This window comes from Mobula hypostoma, chromosome 21 (assembly GCF_963921235.1).
Source record: "Mobula hypostoma chromosome 21, sMobHyp1.1, whole genome shotgun sequence".
In the NCBI taxonomy this organism is placed as follows: Eukaryota; Metazoa; Chordata; class Chondrichthyes; order Myliobatiformes; family Myliobatidae; genus Mobula; species Mobula hypostoma.
Window position 1 is genome coordinate 52,230,175 of NC_086117.1, and position 21,304 is coordinate 52,251,478.

Below are 21,304 nucleotides of genomic sequence, written 5' to 3' on the forward strand. Positions count from 1 at the left end.
TGACAGCTTGGGCTTTGTTCACTTTAAACAGCATTTTCACTTCTGTGCCTTTGACCTTTGGAAGGTATGAAACAATGTGCTTCACAGAATATTGTAACAAACCAAGTTATTGAAGATCTTGTACTCAACATCGAGACCACATATTGTAATTGATTTGCTCTTTTCACGGAATTACTTTATCTGTGATCAGCTGGGCACTGGTTAATTTCAGTCCTTTTAAGTGATCAAGAGCCGGCAAGCTTTAATTGCAGTTGAGATGTTTTCTCCGGACAATAACTTAAGTTGCTGTTCCATCAATTACCTTTTGTTATTCTTTTGCTTTGGTGATTCTACAGCAGCTAATCTTTTTAGTTTTGTTTAATTTCTCTTCCCCGTTCCAAAACTTAAATGTCATTTTGTTTTAGAAAAGGCAATTCGGCCGATAACGCTTTGATTTGTGAGGGATGTATTTGATTTCGATGCAAAGTTTACAGCTGTTTGAGATGGTGACAGCCTGGGGTCAAGGGGAATTAGAATTAGGTTTAATATCACCAGCAGATGTTACCAAGTTTGTTGTTGTGAGGCAACGGTATATTGCAATACAATAGCATAATAATTGCAGTATGTGTATGTATAGTTAAGTAGTGCTAAAATAAAAGTAAAAGAAGTAAGATAGCATTCATGGGTTCAATGTCCATTCAGAAATCTGATGTCAGTGGAGAGGAAGCTTTTTCTGAATTACTGAGTGTGTGCCTTCAGGCTTCTGTACCTCCTCCCTAATGGTAGCAATGGGAACAAGGATTGTCCTGGGTAATTGTGGTCCTTTATGTTGGACGTCGCCTTTTTGAGGCATTGCTCCTTGAAGATGTCCTGGATACCACAGAAGCTCGTGCCCATGATGGAACTGACTAAGTTTACAACTCTCTGCAGCTTATTTCGATGCTGTGCAGTAGACCACCGCGCCCCCCCCCCCCCACAACCCAGACAGTGTTGCAGCCAGTTAGAATACTCTTCACGGTATGTCTGTAAAAATTTGTGTCTTTGGTGATGTACCAAATATCCTCAAACTCATGAAATATAGTCGCTGATGTGCCTTTGTAGCAAACTTAAGTCATCCTGATATTTTGGTGTGCGTTCTGCCATTTCCATTGTTGAGTTTCTGCCACAGCTGGTGTGGATTTAAAATGGTCTCGGTACACAATATTTGATCAGTCAATCTCGTGGATTGATGGGGTGATTCTTACTGTGGCTGGTTTTATTTGAGTTGGGTTTACAGTGTTTATATTTAAGTAAAAGTCAATTCATTGTTAAAATTTGCTCTGGGTGTTCCCTGGGGCTCAATGTTCAGTCCATTACTATTTCTATCAATGATTTTGATCAATTTGTATTGGGAATAGATGGTAAGTTTGGGGATGACAACTGTAACTTGATAGAGATGTACAAGAGGAAAGAGTGGACAGCCAGAGATTTTTCTCCAGGGTGGAAATGGCCAGTACCAGCGGGGATAATTTCCTGGTGTGGCCTTCTCTACACTGATGAAACCTGTGGTAAATTAGAGGCCGTTTCATTGAGCACCCCCGCGTCTTCCGCCACAAGTGGGACTTCCCAGTGGCCGAACATTTTAATACCCATTCCCAGTTGGACATGTCATTCCATGGCCTTCTCTTGAGCCAAGATGAAGCCACCCTCAGGAGGGAAGAGAAGCACTTTATATTCTGTCTGGGTAGCCTCTGGCCTGACAGCATGATATCAATTTCTCCTTCCGGTAAACTACACCCTCACCACCCCCCCCCCACCCCCATTCCCCACTCTAACTTTTTGCCTCCTCTTGCCTTCCTATTACTTTACCTTGGGTCCTCTCCTCCTTCCCTTTCTCCTATTGTCCACTCTCCTGTCCTATCAGATTCCTTCTTCTCCAGCCCTTGGCCTTTCCCACCCATCTGGCTTCACCTATCACCTTCCAGCCAGCCTCACTAGTCTCTTTGCCCTCCCCTATCTTCTTATTCTGGCTTCTTCCACCTTCCTTCTCAGCCCTGAAGGAGGGCCTTAGCCCAAAACGCCGACCATCCATTCATTTCCAGAATTAGGTTTATTATCACCAGCATGTGTCGTGAAATTTGTTCCATAGATGCTGCCTGACTAGCTGACTTCCTCCAACATTTTGTGTGCGTGTTGCTCTGGGTTTCCTAACACCTACAGACTTCCTCGTGTTTATAATTGAAAGGTGTTTGGAGGAAACTATAGGGGGGATATTCTTTACACAGACAGTGGTGAATGCCACTGGAACACCCTGCATTAGGAACATCTAAGAGACTCTTGTGCACATGAATGAAAAATGAAGGGCTATGTGGGAAGGAAGGGTGAGATTGATCTTTAGGTTAAATGTTTGGCACAATATTGTAGACTAAAGGGTATGTAGCGTTCTATGATGCTAAAATATAGGACTAGATGGGCCAAAGGGCCTGTTCCTGTGCTATACTTTTCTACGACAGGTAAGTGGTGTTTTAGACAGTGAAGAGAGTTTTCAGGGATTACCGTGGAATCTCGATCCGTTGAGTAAGTGAGCCGAGGTGTAGCAAGTGGAGTTTAATTTGGAGAGATGCGAATATTTCATTTTGGGAAGACAAATCTGCAAGGTCCTGAGTTGTGTGTTGTCGAACAGAGGGATCTTGGAGCACAAAAATTCCCTAAAGTGGTGTCGCAGCTGAAGCTGGAAAGAGTACAGATGAGATTTCTGAGGATGTTGGCAGGACTCAGATGACTGGGTTATGGAAAGATGGTCAGTCGGCTGGAACTTCCTTCATTGGAGCGTAGGTGATTGATGACCTTATGAAAATATATAATATCATGAGGTGCAAAGATAGGCTGTGTGCAATGCACACAGTTGTTTTTCCCCTCAGGGTAGGGGAATGTAGAACTAGAGGACAGAGGTTTAGGAGGGGCAATGTTTTCACCCGGATGGAATGAACTGCAAGAGGAAATGATTGAGGCAGGTACATTTAACAAAATTTAAGACGTTATAGACAGTTGCTTGAAGATTACAGCACAGGAACAGGCCCTTCAGCCCATCATGTCCATACCAAACCAAATATATCTTAAACATTGAAATTGAGCTCGCCCTAACACTTGTGCTTGCAGCCACCATCTGAGTGTATAAGTTTCCCCTATTGTTTCCTTTGTTTCACTTTTCACCCATAACCTCTGTTGTAGTCCCATCAGACCTCAGTGGAAAAAGCCTGTTTGCAGCTACCCTATCTGCACTCCTCATGATTTTGTATACCTCTATTAAATCTCCCCTTAAAATTTTATGTTCCAAGGATTAAAGTCCTAACCTATTCAACCTTTCCCTCTAACTCAGGTCCTCCAGGCTCAGCAAATTTCTTGTATATTTTCTCCGTACTCTTTCATCTTATTGACATCTTTCCTGTAGGTGGATGGCCAAACCTGCACACAATCCTCCAAATTAGGTTCACCAATGTCTTACACAACTTCAACAAGGCATCCCATCTCTTGTACTTAATACTTTGCTTTGTGAAGGCCAATGTGCTAAAACCTTTCTCCATGATCTTATCTACCTGTGATGTCACTTTCAATGAAATAGGGACCTGTATTCCTATATCGCTTTGTTCTGCCTCACACCTTGGTGTCCTGCTGTTCACCGTGTAAGTACAGGGGTCCATGGCATAAAAAAGGTTGGGAACCCCTGGTTTAGAGTGATGTGGGCCAATGCAGGTAAATGGGACTTTAATAGATGGGGGTCATAGTCATACTTTATTGATCCCGGGGGAAATTGTTTTTCATTACAGTTGCACTGTAAATAATAAATAGTAATAAAACCATAACGTTAAATAGTAATATGTAAATTATGCCAGGAAATAAGTCCAGGACCAGCCTATTGGCTCAGGGTGTCTGACCCTCCAATGGAGGAGTTGTAAAGTTTGATGGCCACAGGCAGGAATGACTTCCTATGACGCTCTGTGCTGCATCTCAGTGGAATGAGTCTCTGGCTGAATGTACTCCTGTGCCCACCCAGTACATTATGTAGTGGATGGGAGACATTGTCCAAGATGGCATGCAACTTGGACAGCATCTTCTTTTCAGACACCACCGTCAGAGAGTCCAGTTCCATCCCCACAACATCACTGGCCTTACGAATGAGTTTGTTGATTCTGTTGGTGTCTGCTACCCTCAGCCTGCTGCCCCAGCACACAACAGCAAACATGATAGCACTGGCCACCACAGACTCGTAGAACATCCTCAGCATCGTCCGACAGATGTTAAAGGACCTCAGTCTCCTCAGGAAATAGAGATGGCTCTGACTCTTCTTGTAGACAGCCTCAGTGTTCTTTGACCAGTCCAGTTTATTGTCAATTCGTATCCCTAGGTATTTGTAATCCTCCACCATGTCCACCCTGACCCCCTGGATGGAAACAGGGGTCACTAGTACCTTAGCTCTCTGCAGGTCTACCACCAGCTCCTTAGTCTTTTTCACATTAAGCTGCAGATAATTCTGCTCACACCATGTGACAAAGTTTCCTACCGTAGCCCTGTACTCAGCCTCATCTCCCTTGCTGATGCATCCAACTATGGCAGAGTCATCAGAAAACTTCTGAAGATGACAAGACTCTGTGCAGTAGTTGAAGTCCAAGGTGTAAATGGTGAAGAGAAAGGGAGACAAGACAGTCCCCTGTGGAGCCCCAGTGCTGCTGATCACTCTGTTGGACACACAGTGTTGCAACATCGCTGATCAGTTGTACCGCAGGGTTTGTGTCTTTGATGTATAACTCACCAAAAGGATTGGAGAGGACAGGGCTGTAGATAGGGACAACATCAAGGCATTTGACAAGATCTTGCAAGGTAAGATCCTGGCTTAGAATGTGAGATCACAGAGGATCCAGGGTGAGTAGCCAACTGGACACACAATACACTTGATGCAAATAGTCAGATAGTTGTTTATTATTCAGATTTTAAGCCTGGGATTGGAACTGGCTCCTCTGTTGTTGTGTTCGAAATGTAGTATGCTGCTATCACCGCAAAAATCTGCATTTTCATGCTCAATGGGTATGCGTGTTTTAAACATAACTTTGCTGGGTCAAATAACGACAGCACAAAAAGATTGTTACTTATCTTTTCACCCGTTTATTTCTTTGAGCTCAGCCAGGGAGTGAACTTGGACCCGACATCAGGGAGAGACCCTTTCTCATCTCCCTGGCGGTTCTACTGCCTGATGTCAGAATTGTCAGAAGTTATAAGGCCACCGATACAAAAGAACAATCAATTTGATAACCATTCCGGCCAAGTCAATGGACTATTGATACAAAGAACAATCAATTTGTTAGACACTCCAACCACCTTAATTAAAGAAAAGAATGTCCTACCTGGTTTGCTGGAGCCACAACTTAATTACAAAGATAAAAATATCCATCAAATTTATGCTTTAAATGAAAAGGAATGTTCTGTCTAATTTCCATCAGGTACTGCTTTTTGTCAAAATCAACAGGTGTGAAAAGCCCAGAGACATCTTATGTGGATCTGGGTGAACTTCAACCCTCATCTTGCTCCAAAGAAGGCAGCTGTGAGACATTATTAAAACACACTGCAGTCACAGACATAGTCAGTACTGAATCCATTGTTTACAGGAATCTGAGAATGCCCCATTCCCTTAAACTTTATCAGTGTCTATGACAATAAACTGGTTGTGTGTCATATATTTCATAATTTGAATGAGAATGAATTGTGGATGACACCAAAATTAGTGTTGGGTGGAATGTTATCTCAGACTGCAACGAGATCCAAATCAACACAGAAAATGAGCTAAGGGATAGTAGATGGAATTTCACACAGGCAGGTGTGAAGAGATAGGAAATGAAGCCAGGACAGCACATAGATGGTGAATGACGGGGCTCGGCGGAGTGTTCCAGAAGAGAGACACTGAGGGTTATACTGAAAGAGGCAACACTGCAGGTAAACTGGTGAAGAAGGCACACGGACAGTGAATGACAGGGCTCTGGGGAGTGTTCCAGAACAGAAAGAGAGATCTATGGTTATACTGTAGTTCCCTGAAGGAGACACCACTGAGGTAAGCTGGTGAAGAAGGCACTTGGCATTCTTTGCCTTCATTGGATGGGCATTGTGGCCAAGAGTTGGATTGTCATGTTACAGCTGTGCAAGATGTTGGTGAGACCACATCCAGTATTTTGTGTGCATTTCTGGCCTTTGGGTTGTGAATAATTAGAGTGAGTGCAGGAATGATTGACATGGATGTTGCTGTGATTGAGGCCTTCAGTTATTAGGACATTTCTCTGTAGTGAGGAAGGTTGAGTGGTGACTTATCAAACTTTTGAAAAGTAAGAAAAATAAGATGTATTGTCAGTCTTTTCCCCATGGATAGTGGGATCTGAAACTAGATGACATACATGGGTTTAAGGTGTGAGGGGGAAGATTTGATGGGGGGCTGACAAGTAAGTTTTTTGCACAGAAATTGGCCATATGGAACAAGTTGCCAGAGGAAGTGGTGGAGACAGGTGCGATTATGATGTTTGAAAGATATTTGGACAGGTATATTGACAGCAAAAGTTAATCTTTGTTTATGCTGCGAACCCCTGCCATTAACCAAGATTGGACCATGGACCCCAGGTTGGGAAGCAATGGTGTAGAGGGATATTTATTGTGGGACGGTTGACTTGGGTGGTGAAACTTCTTGAAATTTAAAATTAATGAGGAAAGCAACATAGTTGTGATTCAAAGCTTGGGCTGATGATTTAGTGTTTTGTTTACATTATTGTTTGGATGGGCTCATTGCCTTGAGAAAGTCGGGTTTAGTAAGTTGGTTCGTTATTGTGACTTGTACTGAAGTACAGTTTAAAAAAAAGTTTGTTTTGCATGTTGTCAATACAGATCCTTTAATCACATCAGTGCATTGAGAGTACCAGGGAAAACTGTAACAAAATGCAGAATAAAGAGTTACAGATATTAGATGAAGTGCAGTGTAGGCAAATTAATAAGGTGCAAGGATATAAGAAGGTAGATTGTGAGATCAAGAGTCCATCTTGTACTAGGAGACCATTCAATAGCTTTATCAATGAGACATAATCTCTCTCAGCCTGGTGATATGTGCTGTCAGGCTTTTGGTGGTTGATGGGAGGAAAGAGAAGGGAGAATGTGCATGATGAGTGAGGGTCTTTGATTAACTTTCAGTGGGGCAGCAATTAAATATTGGTGAGGGCCAAAAGGAGCATGCCAAATTTCTTTAGCCTCCTTAGGAAATAAAGGTGATGGTGAAGTTTCTTGGCGTGGTGTTTTTGTGGTTGGCCCAGGATTGACTGTTACTGACGTTCATTCCTAGGAATTAGAGGCTCTCAACCTTCTTGAGCTTAAGACCATTGATGTAAAACAGGACCATGTGCGCTGACACCTCCCCACTTTCCTGTACTCTAACATCATTATTAGAGATTCAGTCCACTATGGTGGTATCAACTGGAAGCTTACTAATGAGTTGGAGCTGAATCTGACCATGCAGTTGTGAGTGTACAAGGGAGTACAGTCAATGGCTGAGGACACAACTTTGTGGTTCACTGGTGTTGAGGATAATCCTGGTGGAAGTGTTCCTGCCTAGCTTTACTGATAACGGTCTGTTGGTCAGCAAGGCAGGGATTCAGTCACCAAGGGAAGTGTTGAGTTTCAGGTGTGGGATCCCTTCTGTAGGTATCTTACATTACTCCTTGATCTGCTTATCCCTCGCTACTCACTCCTTGACCCTGTCCCCTGCAAATGCAGCAGGTGCAGAACTTGTTCTTGCCCTTGCTTCCTTGCCACCACCCAGGGCCTTGAACAATCCTTCTTACTCCAGTCCCAGTCTGATCTGTCCGCCTCTGAATTGTGGAGACATGCGCAGACCGGGTGACCAATTTGCAGAGACCTACCTACGCCTGGTCTACAATGGCCATGTTGAGGTTGAGCTCCCTGTTGCGTGCCACTTCAATTCCCCGTCCCTTTCCCTTTCCCACATTGACTTTGGGTTTCTTTGATGCCAGGCTGGGGTCCAACACAAACCTGAAGAACTACATTTCATAGTCAGTCTACTACCCACCTCCCCCACCCACTTCTATAACTCAGTTTTGTTCCCGTCCACCTATTCCATTCACGTACTGGTGCACATTTCTTCCGCAGAAGCTGCCTATTTGCCCTCACAGGTTCCCTAATCATTCCCATGATCACCTTACTGATTGAATTCCAACATTTGTAGTCTGTGTTTCATCTATTATTGTCCTACAAACTGACAGCACTTTTTCTCTTACCTGACTTCATCTGTCAGGCCTCCTCCTTCTGACTTCAGTCTTATCATCTCCTGGCCCCTGATGCAATCTTCACTCTCCCCTCCTTCCCTCTCCATTCTCAGTCTTGATACAAGGTCTCTCTCAGCCCAAAACATTGACAGGGTTTTTCTACCCATGATATTCCTTGTCCCATTAAGTTATTCCTATAGTTTGTGTGCCTTTTTTTTGCCAATCATACTATATCTTATAATCAAATATCTATCATTGCCGGCACTTGTCTGTGTCAGAGGTTCAAATATTCATCTACATACTGTTTAAATTTTGTGGAAGTGCTGTCTCCGTCAAAGTTCAAGGTACATTTATTATCAAAGTACATACACATAAGAAGTGATAGACAGGAGCTACAGAGAGGTAGTCACCCCGAGGTTGCAGGACAGATAACTGAGTGACTGTCATGAGAACGAGGGGAAATGCACAGCCAGTGCAGAGTACACCTGTGGCAGTTCCCCTCAATAATAAAGTATGCAACTTTAGATACTGTTCAGGGATATAACCTACCATGGGGGAGCCACAGTGACCGGGTTTCAGGCACTGTCTGGTGCTGTGGCTCAAAAGAGCAGAGAGGTGAAGAGGACTGCAATTTTGACAGGAGATTCCTTAGTCAGAGGAGCAGAGATGAGGTTCTGTGGGTGCGACAGAGATCTACAGATAGGAAGGCATGTTGCTTCTCTGGTGCCATGATAGGGATGTCTTGGATTGAGTCCATGGCATTCTCAAGGATGGGGGTGAGCACCCAGAAGATTTGGTGCATATTGGCACCAATGACGGGTAGAAAAGGTGCAGAGGTCCTGAAGAGAGATTTTAGGGAGCTAGGTAGAAAGCTGAGAAATGAGACTTCAGGGTAGTTATCTCTGATTGCTGTCTGTGCCACACGCCATCGAAGGTAGGAATAGGATAATTTGGTAGGTGAATGCGTGGCTGAGGACCTGGTGCAGGGAGCAGGGGTTCAGATTTATGGATCTTCTGGAGAAGGTATGACCTTCACAAAAGGGACAGTTTACACATGAATCTGAGGGGGTCCAATATCCTTGTGGGCAGGTTATCCAGAGTTGTTCAGGAGGGTTTAAACTAATTTAGCAGGAGGATGGGAACGAGAATGATAGTGCTAAAGATAAGGTAGTTAGTTTACAAACAGAGGCGATGTGTAGTGAGACTCTTAGCAAGGAGAGGCCGAAGATAGGGCAAATTGCAGTCAACAGGATGAGTTGCAACATAAAAGGGATAAAATTGAAAAGAGTGAATGTATGACTGAAGGTGTTATATTAGAATGTGTGCAATATATGGAATGAGGGATCAACGAACTTGTAGCGCAGTTACAGATTGTCAGGTATTGTTCACAACAGGGGGATGGGAACGAGTGCAGAGAGACAGAGGGGTGTAAAATGAGGGTAGAAGCAAAAAGTAGTAAGGTGAAAAGTAAAAGTGGCAGGCCAGCAAATCCAGGGCAAAAATCAAAAAGGGCCACTTTTCAACATAATTGTATAAGGGCTAAGAGTGTTGGTAAAAGCGAGCCTGAAGGCTTTGTGTGTCAGTGCAAGGAGCATTCATAACAAGGTGGATGAATTAAAAGTGCAGATTGTTATTAATGAATATGATATAGTTGGGATCACAGAGACATGGTTCCAGGGTGACCCAAGGATGGGAGTTCAACATTTGGGGATATTCAATATTCAGGAGGGATAGACATGAAAGAAAAGGAGGTGGGGTAGCATTGCTTGGTAGAGAGGAGATTAACGCAATAGAAAGGAAGGACATTAGCCGGGAGGATGTGGAATCGATATGGGTAGAGCTGCATAACACTAAGAGGCAGAAAACGCTGGTGGGAGTTGTGTACAGGCCACCTAACAGTAGTAAGGTTGGGGATGGTATTCAACAGGAAATTAGAAATGTGTGCAATAAAGGAACAGCAGTTATAATGGGTGACTTCAATCTACATATAGATTGGGTGAACCAAATTGGTAAGGGTGCTGAGGAAGAGGATTTCTTGGAATGTATGCGGGATGGTTTTTTGAACCAACATGTCAAGGAACCAACTAGAGAGCAGGCTATTCTAGACTGGGTATTGAGCAATGAGGAAGGGTTAATTAGCAATCTTGTCGTGAGAGGCCCCTTGGGTAAGAGTGACCATAATACGGTGGAATTCTTCATTAAGATGGGGAGTGACATAGTTAATTCAGAAACAAAGGTTCTGAACTTAAAGAAGGGTAACTTTGAAGGTATGAGATGTGAATTAGCTAAGATAGACTGGCAAATGACACTTAAGGGGTTGACGGTGGATATGCAATGGCAAGCATTTAAAGATCGCATGGATGAACTACAATTGTTCATCCCAGTTTGGCAAAAGAATAAATCAAGGAAGGTAGTGCACCTGTGGCTGACAAGGGAAATTAGGGATAGTATCAATTCCAAAGAAGAAGCATACAAATTAGCCGGAAAAAGTGGCTCACCTGAGGACTGGGAGAAATTCAGAGTCCAGCACAGGAGATCAGTGTGCAAACTTAAAGCACACGATATTGGGGGTAAGGTATTGATGTGGATAGAGAATTGGTCGGCAGACAGGAAGCAGAGTGGGAATAAACGGGACCTTTTCAGAATGGCAGGCAGTGTCTAGTGGGGTACCGCAAGACTCAGTGCTGGGACCCCAGTTGTTTACAACATATTATTGACTTAGATGAGGGAATTAAATGCTGCATCTCCAAGTTTGCGGATGACACAAAGCTGGGTGGCAGTGTTAGCTGTGAGGAGGATGCTAAGAGGATGCAGGGTGACTTGGATAGGTTAGGTGAGTGGGCAAATTCATGGCAGATGCAATTTAATGTGGATAAGTGTGAGGTTAGCCACTTTGGTGGCAAAAACAAGAAAACAGATTATTATCTAAATGGTGGCCGATTAGGAAAAGGGGAGGTGCAACGAGACCTGGGTGTCATTATACACCAGTCATTGAAAGTGGGCATGCAGGTACAGCAGGCGGTGAAAAAGGCGAATGGTATGCTGGCATTCATAGCAAGAGGATTCAAGTACAGGAGCAGGGAGGTACTACTGCAGTTGTACAAGGCCTTGGTGAGACCACACCTGGAGTATTGTGTGCAGTTTTGGTCCCCTAATCTGAGGAAAGACATCCTTGCCATAGAGGGAGTACAAAGAAGGTTCACCAGATTGATTCCTGGGGTGGCAGGACTTTCACGAGGCTTGTACTCATTGGAATTTAGAAGATTGAGGGGGGATCTTATTGAAACGTATAAAATCCTAAAGGGATTAGACAGGCTAGATGCAGGAAGATTGTTCCCGATGTTGGGGAAGTCGAGAGCAAGGGGTCACAGTTTGAGGATAAGGGGGAAGCCTTTTAGGACCGAGATTAGGAAAAACTTCTTCACACAGAGAGTGGTGAATCTGTGGAATTCTCTGCCACAGGAAACAGTTGAGGCCAGTTCATTGGCTATATTTAAGAGGGAGTTAGATATGGCCCTTGTGGCTAAAGGGATCGGGGGTATGGAGGGAAGGCTGGTACAGGGTTCTGAGTTGGATGATCAGCCATGATCATATTGAATGGCGGTGCAGGTTCGAAGGGCTGAATGGCCTACTCCTGCACCTATTTTCTATGTTTCTATGTTGTAGGCATCACTGAAACATGGCTGAAAGAAGATTATAGCTGGAAGCTTAATGTCCAAGGATACACATAGTATCAAAAACTCCCACAGGAAGGGAGAGGCGGCAGCATTGCTCTTTTGGTTATAAAATAAAACTAAATCATGAGAAAGGTGACAGGATCAGAAGGCTGTGGAGTCATTCTGGATAGAACTAAGAAGCTGCAAAGGTAAAAGACCTTGATGGGAGATGTATACAAATCCCCAAGCAGTTGTAAGGATGTGGCCTACAAATTACAACGGGAGATAGAAAATGCATTCCAAAAGGGCACAGTAATGGAAGATTTCAATATGCAGGTAAATTGGGAAAATCAGGTTGGTGCTGAATTTCAAGGGGGGCATTTCTAGAATGCCTGTGAGATGACTTTTCAAAAAAGCTTGTGATTGAACCTACTAGGGGATCAGCTAGTCTGGATTGTGCATTGAACCAGAATTGATTAGAGAGCTTAAAGTAAAAGAACCAGAGGGGCAAGTGACTATAATATGATCGAATTCACCCTGCAATTAGAGATGGAGAAACTTGTCAGATGTATCAATATTATTGTGGAGTAAAAGAGAGAAGTTGGCCAGAATTGATTGGAAAAGAACACTGGCAGGGATGACAGCAGAGCGGTAATGGCTGGAAGTTCTGGAAGCAATTTGGAAGGCACAGGATATATACATCCCAAAGAGGAAGTAGTATTCTAAAGGCAATATGACACAACTGTGGCGAGCAAGCAAAGTCAAAACCAAAGAGAGCGCATATAATAGAGCAAAAAATAGTGGGAAGTTAAAGCATTGGGAAGCTTTTAAATACCTGCAGAAGGCAACTAGAAAAGTCATTAAGAAGGTAAAGATGGAATACGAAAGTAAGTTAGCCAATAACATGAAAGATGATACTGAAAGTTTCTTCAGGTATGTAACGTGCAAAGGAGAGGTGAAAGTGAATATTGGACCGCTAGAAAAGAATGCTGGATACGTAGTGATGGGGACAAGGAAATGGCAGATGAACTGAAGAAAGCATTAGTAATGATCTATCAGAATCACTAGATTCTGGAATGGTTTGGAAGACTGGAAAATTGCAAATGTCACTCCACTGTTCAAGAAAGGAGAGAGGCAGAAAAAGGGAAATTATAAGCCTGACCTTGGGTTCAGAAAATGTTGGAGTTGATTGTTAAGAATGTGGTTTCAGGGTACTTGGAGATACATGATAAAATAGGCCGTAGTTAGCATGGTTTTCTCTGGACCTGTATTCACCAGAATTCAGAGGAATGAGGGGTGACTTCATTGAAACCTATCAAATGGTTAAAAGCCTTGACAGAGTGGATGTGAAGAGGATGCTTTCTATGGTGGGAGTATTTAAGATCAGAGGTCACAGCCGCAGAATAGAGGGGTGTCCTTTAATAACAGATGAGGAATTTCTTCAGCCAGAGAGTGGTAAATCTGTAGAATTCATTGTCACAGGCAGTTCCGGAGGCCAAGTCTTTATGTATTTTTAGATAGCTAGATACTTTATTGATCCTAAAAGAAATTACAGGCAGAGGTTGTAGATTCTTAATTGGTCAGGGCATGAAGGGATACGGAGAGAAGGCAGGAGATTGAGGCTGATCGATCAGTTGGGATGAAATGGTGGAGCAGACTTGGTGGGCCAAATGGCCTAATTCTGTTCCTATATTTTATGGTCTTGTACAACCTTGAGATTTTTTCCTAACAGATAGCCAGAAAACAAAGAAAACCCGAAAGAACCCATCAAAAATAAAAATTGTCAAGCATCCAATTTGAAGGGGGAAAAAAAGCCATGTAAGTAATGGACACAAGCAAATAGCATTCTGAACTGAAGTCCACAAAGAGAATCCATCCACAGACCCTTGGGTCAGTGCAGAACGAAGCAGTGAGCCGAACTGGCTGGTCCTTGACCTTTCCAATTCGGCTGAGCGCGTAAATCATCATCCAGACATCGGGTTCAGTAACTTGGTACGCTCTGGGACCTGGACCCCCGCCTCCTCGATTCATCTGTACCTGACCTTTCCAATTCAGCCCGGTGACTTGCCTCACCTCAGTCTGGCACATCAGATTCCCTCTCCAGTCCAAAAGGAAGTTACAGACTATTGCTTGAGATGATTGTTTACTAGAAAACAAGCGATTAATAAAGTAATTAGTTGTTTTCCTTGTTTCATCGGCCACCAGCCTGAAGTTGCTGAGATTCACCAGCGCTATCTTAAACCATCTTACACCCACTCAGGCATGTGTTCTGGATAAGTGATGAGAAATTCTTGTTCAGATCCCCCTTAAACCTCTTTTTCCACTTCCCTAGACCTCTGGGCTTTAGTTTTACAGATCTCTGTTGTGGGAGAAGAGTTTCCTCCCATCTGTGAAACCAAGGTTGCTCATAATTCTGTGTACCTCTGCCAGGTCCATTTCAGCCTCTGCTTCAAGGAAAACAGATCTAGTTCCATATTGTTATTATATCTAATCTCCAACTTCTTTGTATATCTAGTTTTTCTAGGATGCTGCCTTTGCTTTTCACTTTGCACATTGACCTTAAACTCTTGCTGTTTCACTTTTAAAGACTCCCACTTGTCAGATGTGGACTTGCGTGCAAGTAGTTTCAATTGGTCAACTTTAGCAGGTCCTGTCTTATTTTGAAATTGGGCTTCACCTCTTCCAAATCTGGACATTGGACCGTCCTTATTCCTTTCCATAATTACCTTTAAGCCTGTAGAAACACACACAAAATGCTGGAGGAATTGGTCAGTTCAGGCAGCATCAGGTGGGACGGTACGGTAGCATAGTTGTTGGCATAATGCTTTACAGTACCAGCGACCCAGATTCAGTTTGCATGTTCTCCCTGTGACTGTGTGAGTGCTCTAGCTTCCTACGACAGTCCAAAGATGTACAGGTCAGTTGGTTAATTGCTCGTTGTAAATTGTCCAGTTTTTAGGCTAGATTTAAATCAGCGGTTGCTGAGCAGCGGGGTCTGAAGGGCCTATTCTGCATTGTATCTCAATAAATTTTTTTAAACATCTGTGGAGAGGAATAAACAGTCAATGTTTTGGGTCAAGACTCTTCATCAGGAAAGGTCCTCCAGCATTTTGTGTGTGTCAGTCTAGATTTCAAGTATGTAAAGAATCTCTTGTGTTTGTGATTTGAAACCTATAGAGCTTCGCCCAGAAGCCTGTCTGCTGCCCACACAAACAACTTCTTTGTTTTACCATCAGCAGCTCCCTTCATTTAAATCATTGATGTGGATTTGTATTGGTGGTGAGCAACCTCTTTGAACTGCAGTCCGTGTGCTGAAGATACTTGTATGATGCTCTTAGAGAGGAAATTGCATTAATTAGACCCACCAATAATGAATGAGCGATGATGTGCGGTGGATTCTGGTTAATTGGGCCATCAGTTTATCGGGGCAGGTGCTTATTTAGGACAACTCTTGAAAGAACAAGAACAAATCGAGAAAGTAGCTGGGATTCCCTTTGTTTATTTGGAACACTATTCCACTTAATTGTGACAGGTAGCTGTTGCCAAACAGTTTCTAACTAGCTTCAGTCATGTGGCTGCTGGACACTACCACGTTTAGAGTGAACAATAGTAAAAAGTAGCAACTTTTGTCATTGATGGTTGGTAAGTAATAAGCAGTAAGACAATTCAAGCTACACACATCAAAGTTGCTGGTGAACGCAGCAGGCCAGGCAGCATCTCCAGAAAGAGGTACAGTTGACATTTCGGGCCGAGATCCTTCGTCAGGACTAACTGAAAGAAGAGCTAGTAAGAGATTTGAAAGTGGGAGGGGAAGGGGGAGATCCAAAATGATAGAAGACAGGAGGGAGAGGGATGGAGCCAAGAGCTGGACAGTTGATTGGTAAAAGAGATATGAGAGGATCATGGGACAGGAGGCCTAGGGAGAAAGAAAAGGGGGAGGGGAGGAAACCCAGAGTATGGGCAAGTGGTACAGTGAGAAGGACAAAAATGAGAGACAGAAAGAAGGAATGTGTGTATATAAATAACGGATGGGGTACAAGGGGGAGGTGGGGCATTAGCGGAAGTTTGAGAAGTCGATGTTCATGCCATCAGGTTGGAGGCTACCCAGACGGAATATAAGGTGTTGTTCCTCCAACCTGAGTGTGGCTTCATCTTTAGTCTGTGGTAGATTGTTTCACTGAACACCGACGCTGTGTCCGCCAGAGAAAGCAGGATCTCCCAGTGGCCACACATTTTAATTCCACGTCCCATCCCATTCTGATATGTCTGTCCACGGCCTCTACTGTAAAGATGAAGCCACACTCAGGTTGGAGGAACAACACCTTATATTGCGTCTGGGTAGCCTCCAACCTGATGGCATGAACATTGACTACTCAAACTTCGGCTAATACCCCACCTCCCCCTCGTACCCCGTCCGTTATTTATTTATATACACACATATTCTCCCCCTCCCCCTCCCCTCCTCCCCCTCCCCCTCAAATTTTTCTGCAGAAGTGGTTTGTCATTGCCTTCTCCTGGGCAGTGCCTTTACAAAGATTGGCGACCCCAGCCATTATCAGTAGTCTGCAGAGATTGTCTGGCTGGTGTCAGTGGTCGCATAACTAGGACTCACTGGAACTCAGGAGTATGAGGGGTGACCTAATTGAAACCTACTGAATGTTGAAAGGCCTTGATAAGGGGTTTGGAGAGGATGTTTCCAATGGTGAGGGAGTCTAAGACCAGAGGGCATAGCCTCAGGATAGGGGGAGGTCCATTTAGAATGGAGATGAGTAATTTCTTAAGCCAGAGAGTGGTGAATCTATGGAATTTGTTGCAACAGGTGCCTGTGGAGGCCAAGTCATTGGGTATATTTAAAGCAGAGGTTGATAGGTTCTTGATATGAAGGGATTGGTCAGGGTATGAAGGGATATGCACAGAAGGCAGGAGATTGAGACTGAGAGGAAAATGGATCAGCCATGATGAAATGGCGGAGCAGACTCAATGGGCCAAATGGCATAATTCTGTTCCTATATCATATGGTCTTATATGGTCTTTTTCTACAGAAATAGTTTGCCATTGCCGCCTTCTGGGCAGTGTCTTTACAAGAGCCAATTATCAGTACTCTTTGGAGATTGCCTGGTGTTGGTGGCCACATCACCAGAACTTGTGAATGTACCAGTTGCTCATATGACCTTTCACCACCTGCTCCCACCATTTCACGTGACGGTGATCCGGGATGGCGGGGGGAGGTGGGTTACTAAGCTGGTGCGACACCTTGCTCAAGAGTGACCTGCAGGCTACTGGAGGGAAGGAGCACCTCCCACCTCCTTTGGTTGAGATGCATCTCCACCTCGCCACCTAAATAACTACTACCTCTTTACATCATGCCTGATAAATTCTGAGTTTATGGCAGTGCATATGAGAATAGAACCATGCGTAATGGAGGTGGAGAGAGTCATGGATAGAAATGATTTCACACTGGTCATTCCTGGCAACGCTGTTATGGACAGGTGCATGTTCAGCAGGTGGCCTGCACTATTTGCTGCAGACCCAGTATAGCATTTGTGTTTAAATTGTTAGTTACTTTAAGTAGATGTATTGAAACAGTTACGTATACTGCAAAAATATTGAGTAGAGAACTGAAAAGTAGCTTGGTGAGGCAAATCCCTTTCTCAAATTTCCCTAAACTTCACTTAGAAGCTTTGGAGAGGGTTCAAGATGCTTAGCAGGGTGTTGCCTGGATTAGTGGGCACGTGTTATAAAGAGAGGCTGGACGAACTCTGTTCTCTTTGAAGTGGCGAACGCTGAGCGGAGACCTGATGGAAATTTATAAAACTCAGAGGAGTCGATGACCTGGTATCTTTCTCCCAGTTCTGATGTCTAATACTAGAGGGCATGCATGAGTTGGAGGTAAATTTTGTTTTTCCACAGCAGGTCTTGGGTGCTTGGCATGCATTGCTAGGGGTGGCAGTGAAGACAAGTATAGAACTGTTTGAGGGGATTTTAGGTAGGCACACAAATGTGCAGAGAACTGAAGGAATATGTACATTGTGTAGGTGCATGGGAGCAGTTATGTTTCTCATAGAACGTAGCACAGAAACAGCTCGTAATGTTGTGCATTAATCAAATGCCCAACTGAAATAATTAATAATCAAATCCCCAACTAGATTCACTTACACCATCTTCCAGAAGAAGATGGTGCCAGCGAACAACGGAGACAAGGGCAACATCCACCAGTTGGTCAAGAAACTACTTCTTTTTCATTCAAATATGGTTCTGCTACTATTGGAGCCTAACTATCACTGACAATTTAGCGATATGTTTCCCGGGCCAACTGAGCAATCTGGCGCTTTGCTCTCTCTGAAGTTGTTTAGTGCAAAATGCGAGATCTCAAGGCCAAGAAGCCTGGAGATGGGGCTCGAGCTCATGATTGACTCCATTTCTCGCCAATCTCACCACTTAAAGCACCGAGAAAGATTGCAATCATCAAGGTAGTTGTGGAAGGTGAGCAGGTGTTCAGCGCTGTCTTCCAGCCTTTTAATTGATGCTGTGGGAGGAAGATGTCTGCATGTGATGTCTCTCTCTCCTTCTCACTTGCTGCTCCTGTGGAAAGTCCTTGCGTTCGAGTAATCTCTCTGTCCCTTGTTTTTGGAGGATGGTGCCGGAATCCTAGATTTAATCGACACAGTTTGTGGATTGGACTCGAGTTCATTTATGATGTGTGTCTGATTTCTGGTTGCTCCTTTTTTTTTGCAGTTTTAGGTGATTTCTGAATCAGGGCGGCCTGCAGATAATGAACACTAAGCTGAAATGTATATGCTTGGACACTTTTGATTCTGTGTTTTGCGCTCTTTTTTTTCGTGTTGCCGTTTGCTCGATTTGGTTTTTGTGTGTGTGGGGCGGGGGGTGCTGGTGATTCATGTTTATTCTTTGAACGGGTTCCATGGTTTTCTTTGTTTTGTGGCTGTCTGTGGGAAGAGGAATCTCAGGGTTGTTTACTGCATACATACTTTGATAATAAAAGTACTTTGAATCTTCGAAACTAACCCCCTCTAACTACATGATCTCCAAATCCTCCCATTTCATGCACATTCCTGTGCCTATCAAAGAGTTTTTTGAACATCTCTAACATACTTACTTTGAATGTTATCCCTGGAAGCACATTCCAGGCATCCAGCACTCTGTGAAAACAACAAACTTGTCCTGCACATCTCCTTTAAACCTGTCCCTCTCACTGTAAATGTGTACTCATTTAATTAGTTTGGCACATCATGGGTGGGCCTGTTCTTGTGCTCTATTGCTTCTTCATGGTTTGTCATCTGTGATTATAGTATTGTTCACTCATTATGTACTATGTTGTATGACGTGGCACAACATGGTCTTTCCATGAAAATGATTGCTCTTGGCAAATTTTTTCAAATTTTTCTACAGAAGTAGTTTGCCATTCCCTTCTACTGGGCAGTGTCTTGACAAGACAGGTGACCCCAGCCATGATCAATATCCTTCAGAGATTGTCTGCCTGGTCTCAGTGGTCACATGACCAGTACTGTGATATAACACCGTAAGATATAGGAAATGAGAGCAAGGCCATTTAACACCGTGTCACATGGATGATCCAATTTTGTCCTCAGCCCCAATCTCCTTCCTTCTCCCCGTATCCCTTCATGCCTTAACCAATCAAGAATTTATCAACCTCTGCCTCATATATACGAAACAACTTGGCCTCCACATCTGCCTATGGCAAAGAATTCCTCAGATCCACCACTCTCTGACTAAAGGAATGCCTCTTCATCTCTGTTCTAACAGGATGCCCCTCTATTCTGAGGCCGTGTTTTCTGGATTTAGACTCTCCCACCATAGGAAACATCCTCTCCACATCCACTCTATCAAGACCTTTCACCATTTGATAGGTTTTGATGAGGCCACCCTTCTTTCTTCTGAATTCCAATGAATACAGGCCCAGAGTCATCAAATGCTCTTCATGTGACAAGCCGTTCAATCTTGGAATCATTTTCATGAACCTCCTTTGTACTGTCTCTTTATAGTACTCGCAAATCTCAATCAATTCCCGCTGCTGCTTGTAAGGAGTTTGTATGTTTTCCCCGTTACTGCATGGGTTTTCTCACATAGTTGAAAGATGGTAGGCTAGTTGGTCATTGTAAACAGTCCCGTGATTAGTTTAGGATTAAATTGGGGGAACTGCTGGGGGCCGCGGCTTGAAGGGCCAGAAGGACCTATTCCGCATCTCAATAAGTAAGAACACCCTGCAGTAAAAACAACTTGCCACCATATTCTCAAGGGCAGTTTGAGTTGTGAGTTACATGTTTTCTGCTCACACATAGATTTAGAAAATCGCTTTGGTGTGAAGCAGACTGGTTGATCGTGCTTGCTTCCTGATACTGGATGCAGTGTTGAAGGGGTAAAATTCTTTTCAGATGAGATTTTACTAGAGACATAACGCTGGTTCTGGGCTTGGACAGTTATTCCCCAGAACATGTCAAGGAATGTGAAGTGATTTAATGTCTTGGATTGGTTATGTTCTGATGGAGGTTGGGGCTGCAGCAAACAACCATTTAGTTCCTCTTCCTCATTTTAGGAGAAGAGGAAACAAATTACAATATCCTCATTCAAAGAAAGCTGTGAGTTGGGTCTACATTACATACAAATGAGGCATAAATGTCAATTCGTGGATACTTAAAGACGGAGAGACCAGTAAATACCCAAATCTTGGTTGCAAAAAGTCCAGACTCCCAGCAATTAACCAAACCGTCATTCAGAAAAAATACGAAAGCCAAAAGTCGAATCTTAGCTGCTGTTCTGTGTTTTGTTAATCTCTAGATGACAGACCCAGGCCAAGATCTTCTGCTTGCTGCTTTGAGCGAAAGTGGGATTAGCCCTAATGACCTTTTTGATGCAGATCCACTTGACACTGGCTTGATGTCGCCTTTGTCGTCCAGTGGCAGCTTGCAGCAGGTAAGATGGTTTTTCTTGTTTTATAATTTATATTCCTTTCTCTACCTTGAGTGTGACTCTTTGCTATAATGTTTAGATTGTAATGTGTCTTTTTGCTGTAATGTATGTAATGGAAGTTAGGGTTGCATATATTCAAATTGAATGTTGCCTCTGATAACTGTGGACAACAAGCTTTTTTGAGAATGTCGCTTCCTCAGAATTTTTGTTTGTTCATTGATAGACTACAAATATAATTTCAGACTACTTGTATAATGTAGGAATTTGCAGGAAACAAGAAATTAACCTTTATTGAACATAATGTATTTAATTGCATAACAGTGCAATTGTTTAAGCAAAAATGTTTTGTTGGTAATTTTTGTTTATACTCAATGTCTGAAACAATAATCAGCTTTGATGGATCCCAGTTGCCCTGATACCGTTTCTCCATAACCA

The 21,304-nt window shown here is 43.4% G+C and overlaps 1 protein-coding gene across 2 annotated transcripts in view; it reads left to right on the top strand.

Annotated features, from left to right (window-relative positions):
* The window catches only part of sbno1 (strawberry notch homolog 1 (Drosophila)), a 151,184-nt gene that overhangs the window by 1,616 nt on the left and 128,264 nt on the right, over positions 1-21,304 (top strand). For both annotated transcript variants that reach the window (XM_063074016.1, XM_063074017.1), the window contains exon 2: positions 20,738-20,872. In XM_063074016.1, coding sequence (XP_062930086.1) covers positions 20,738-20,872 — 135 coding nt within the window. The remainder of the gene's footprint in view (positions 1-20,737; positions 20,873-21,304) is intronic.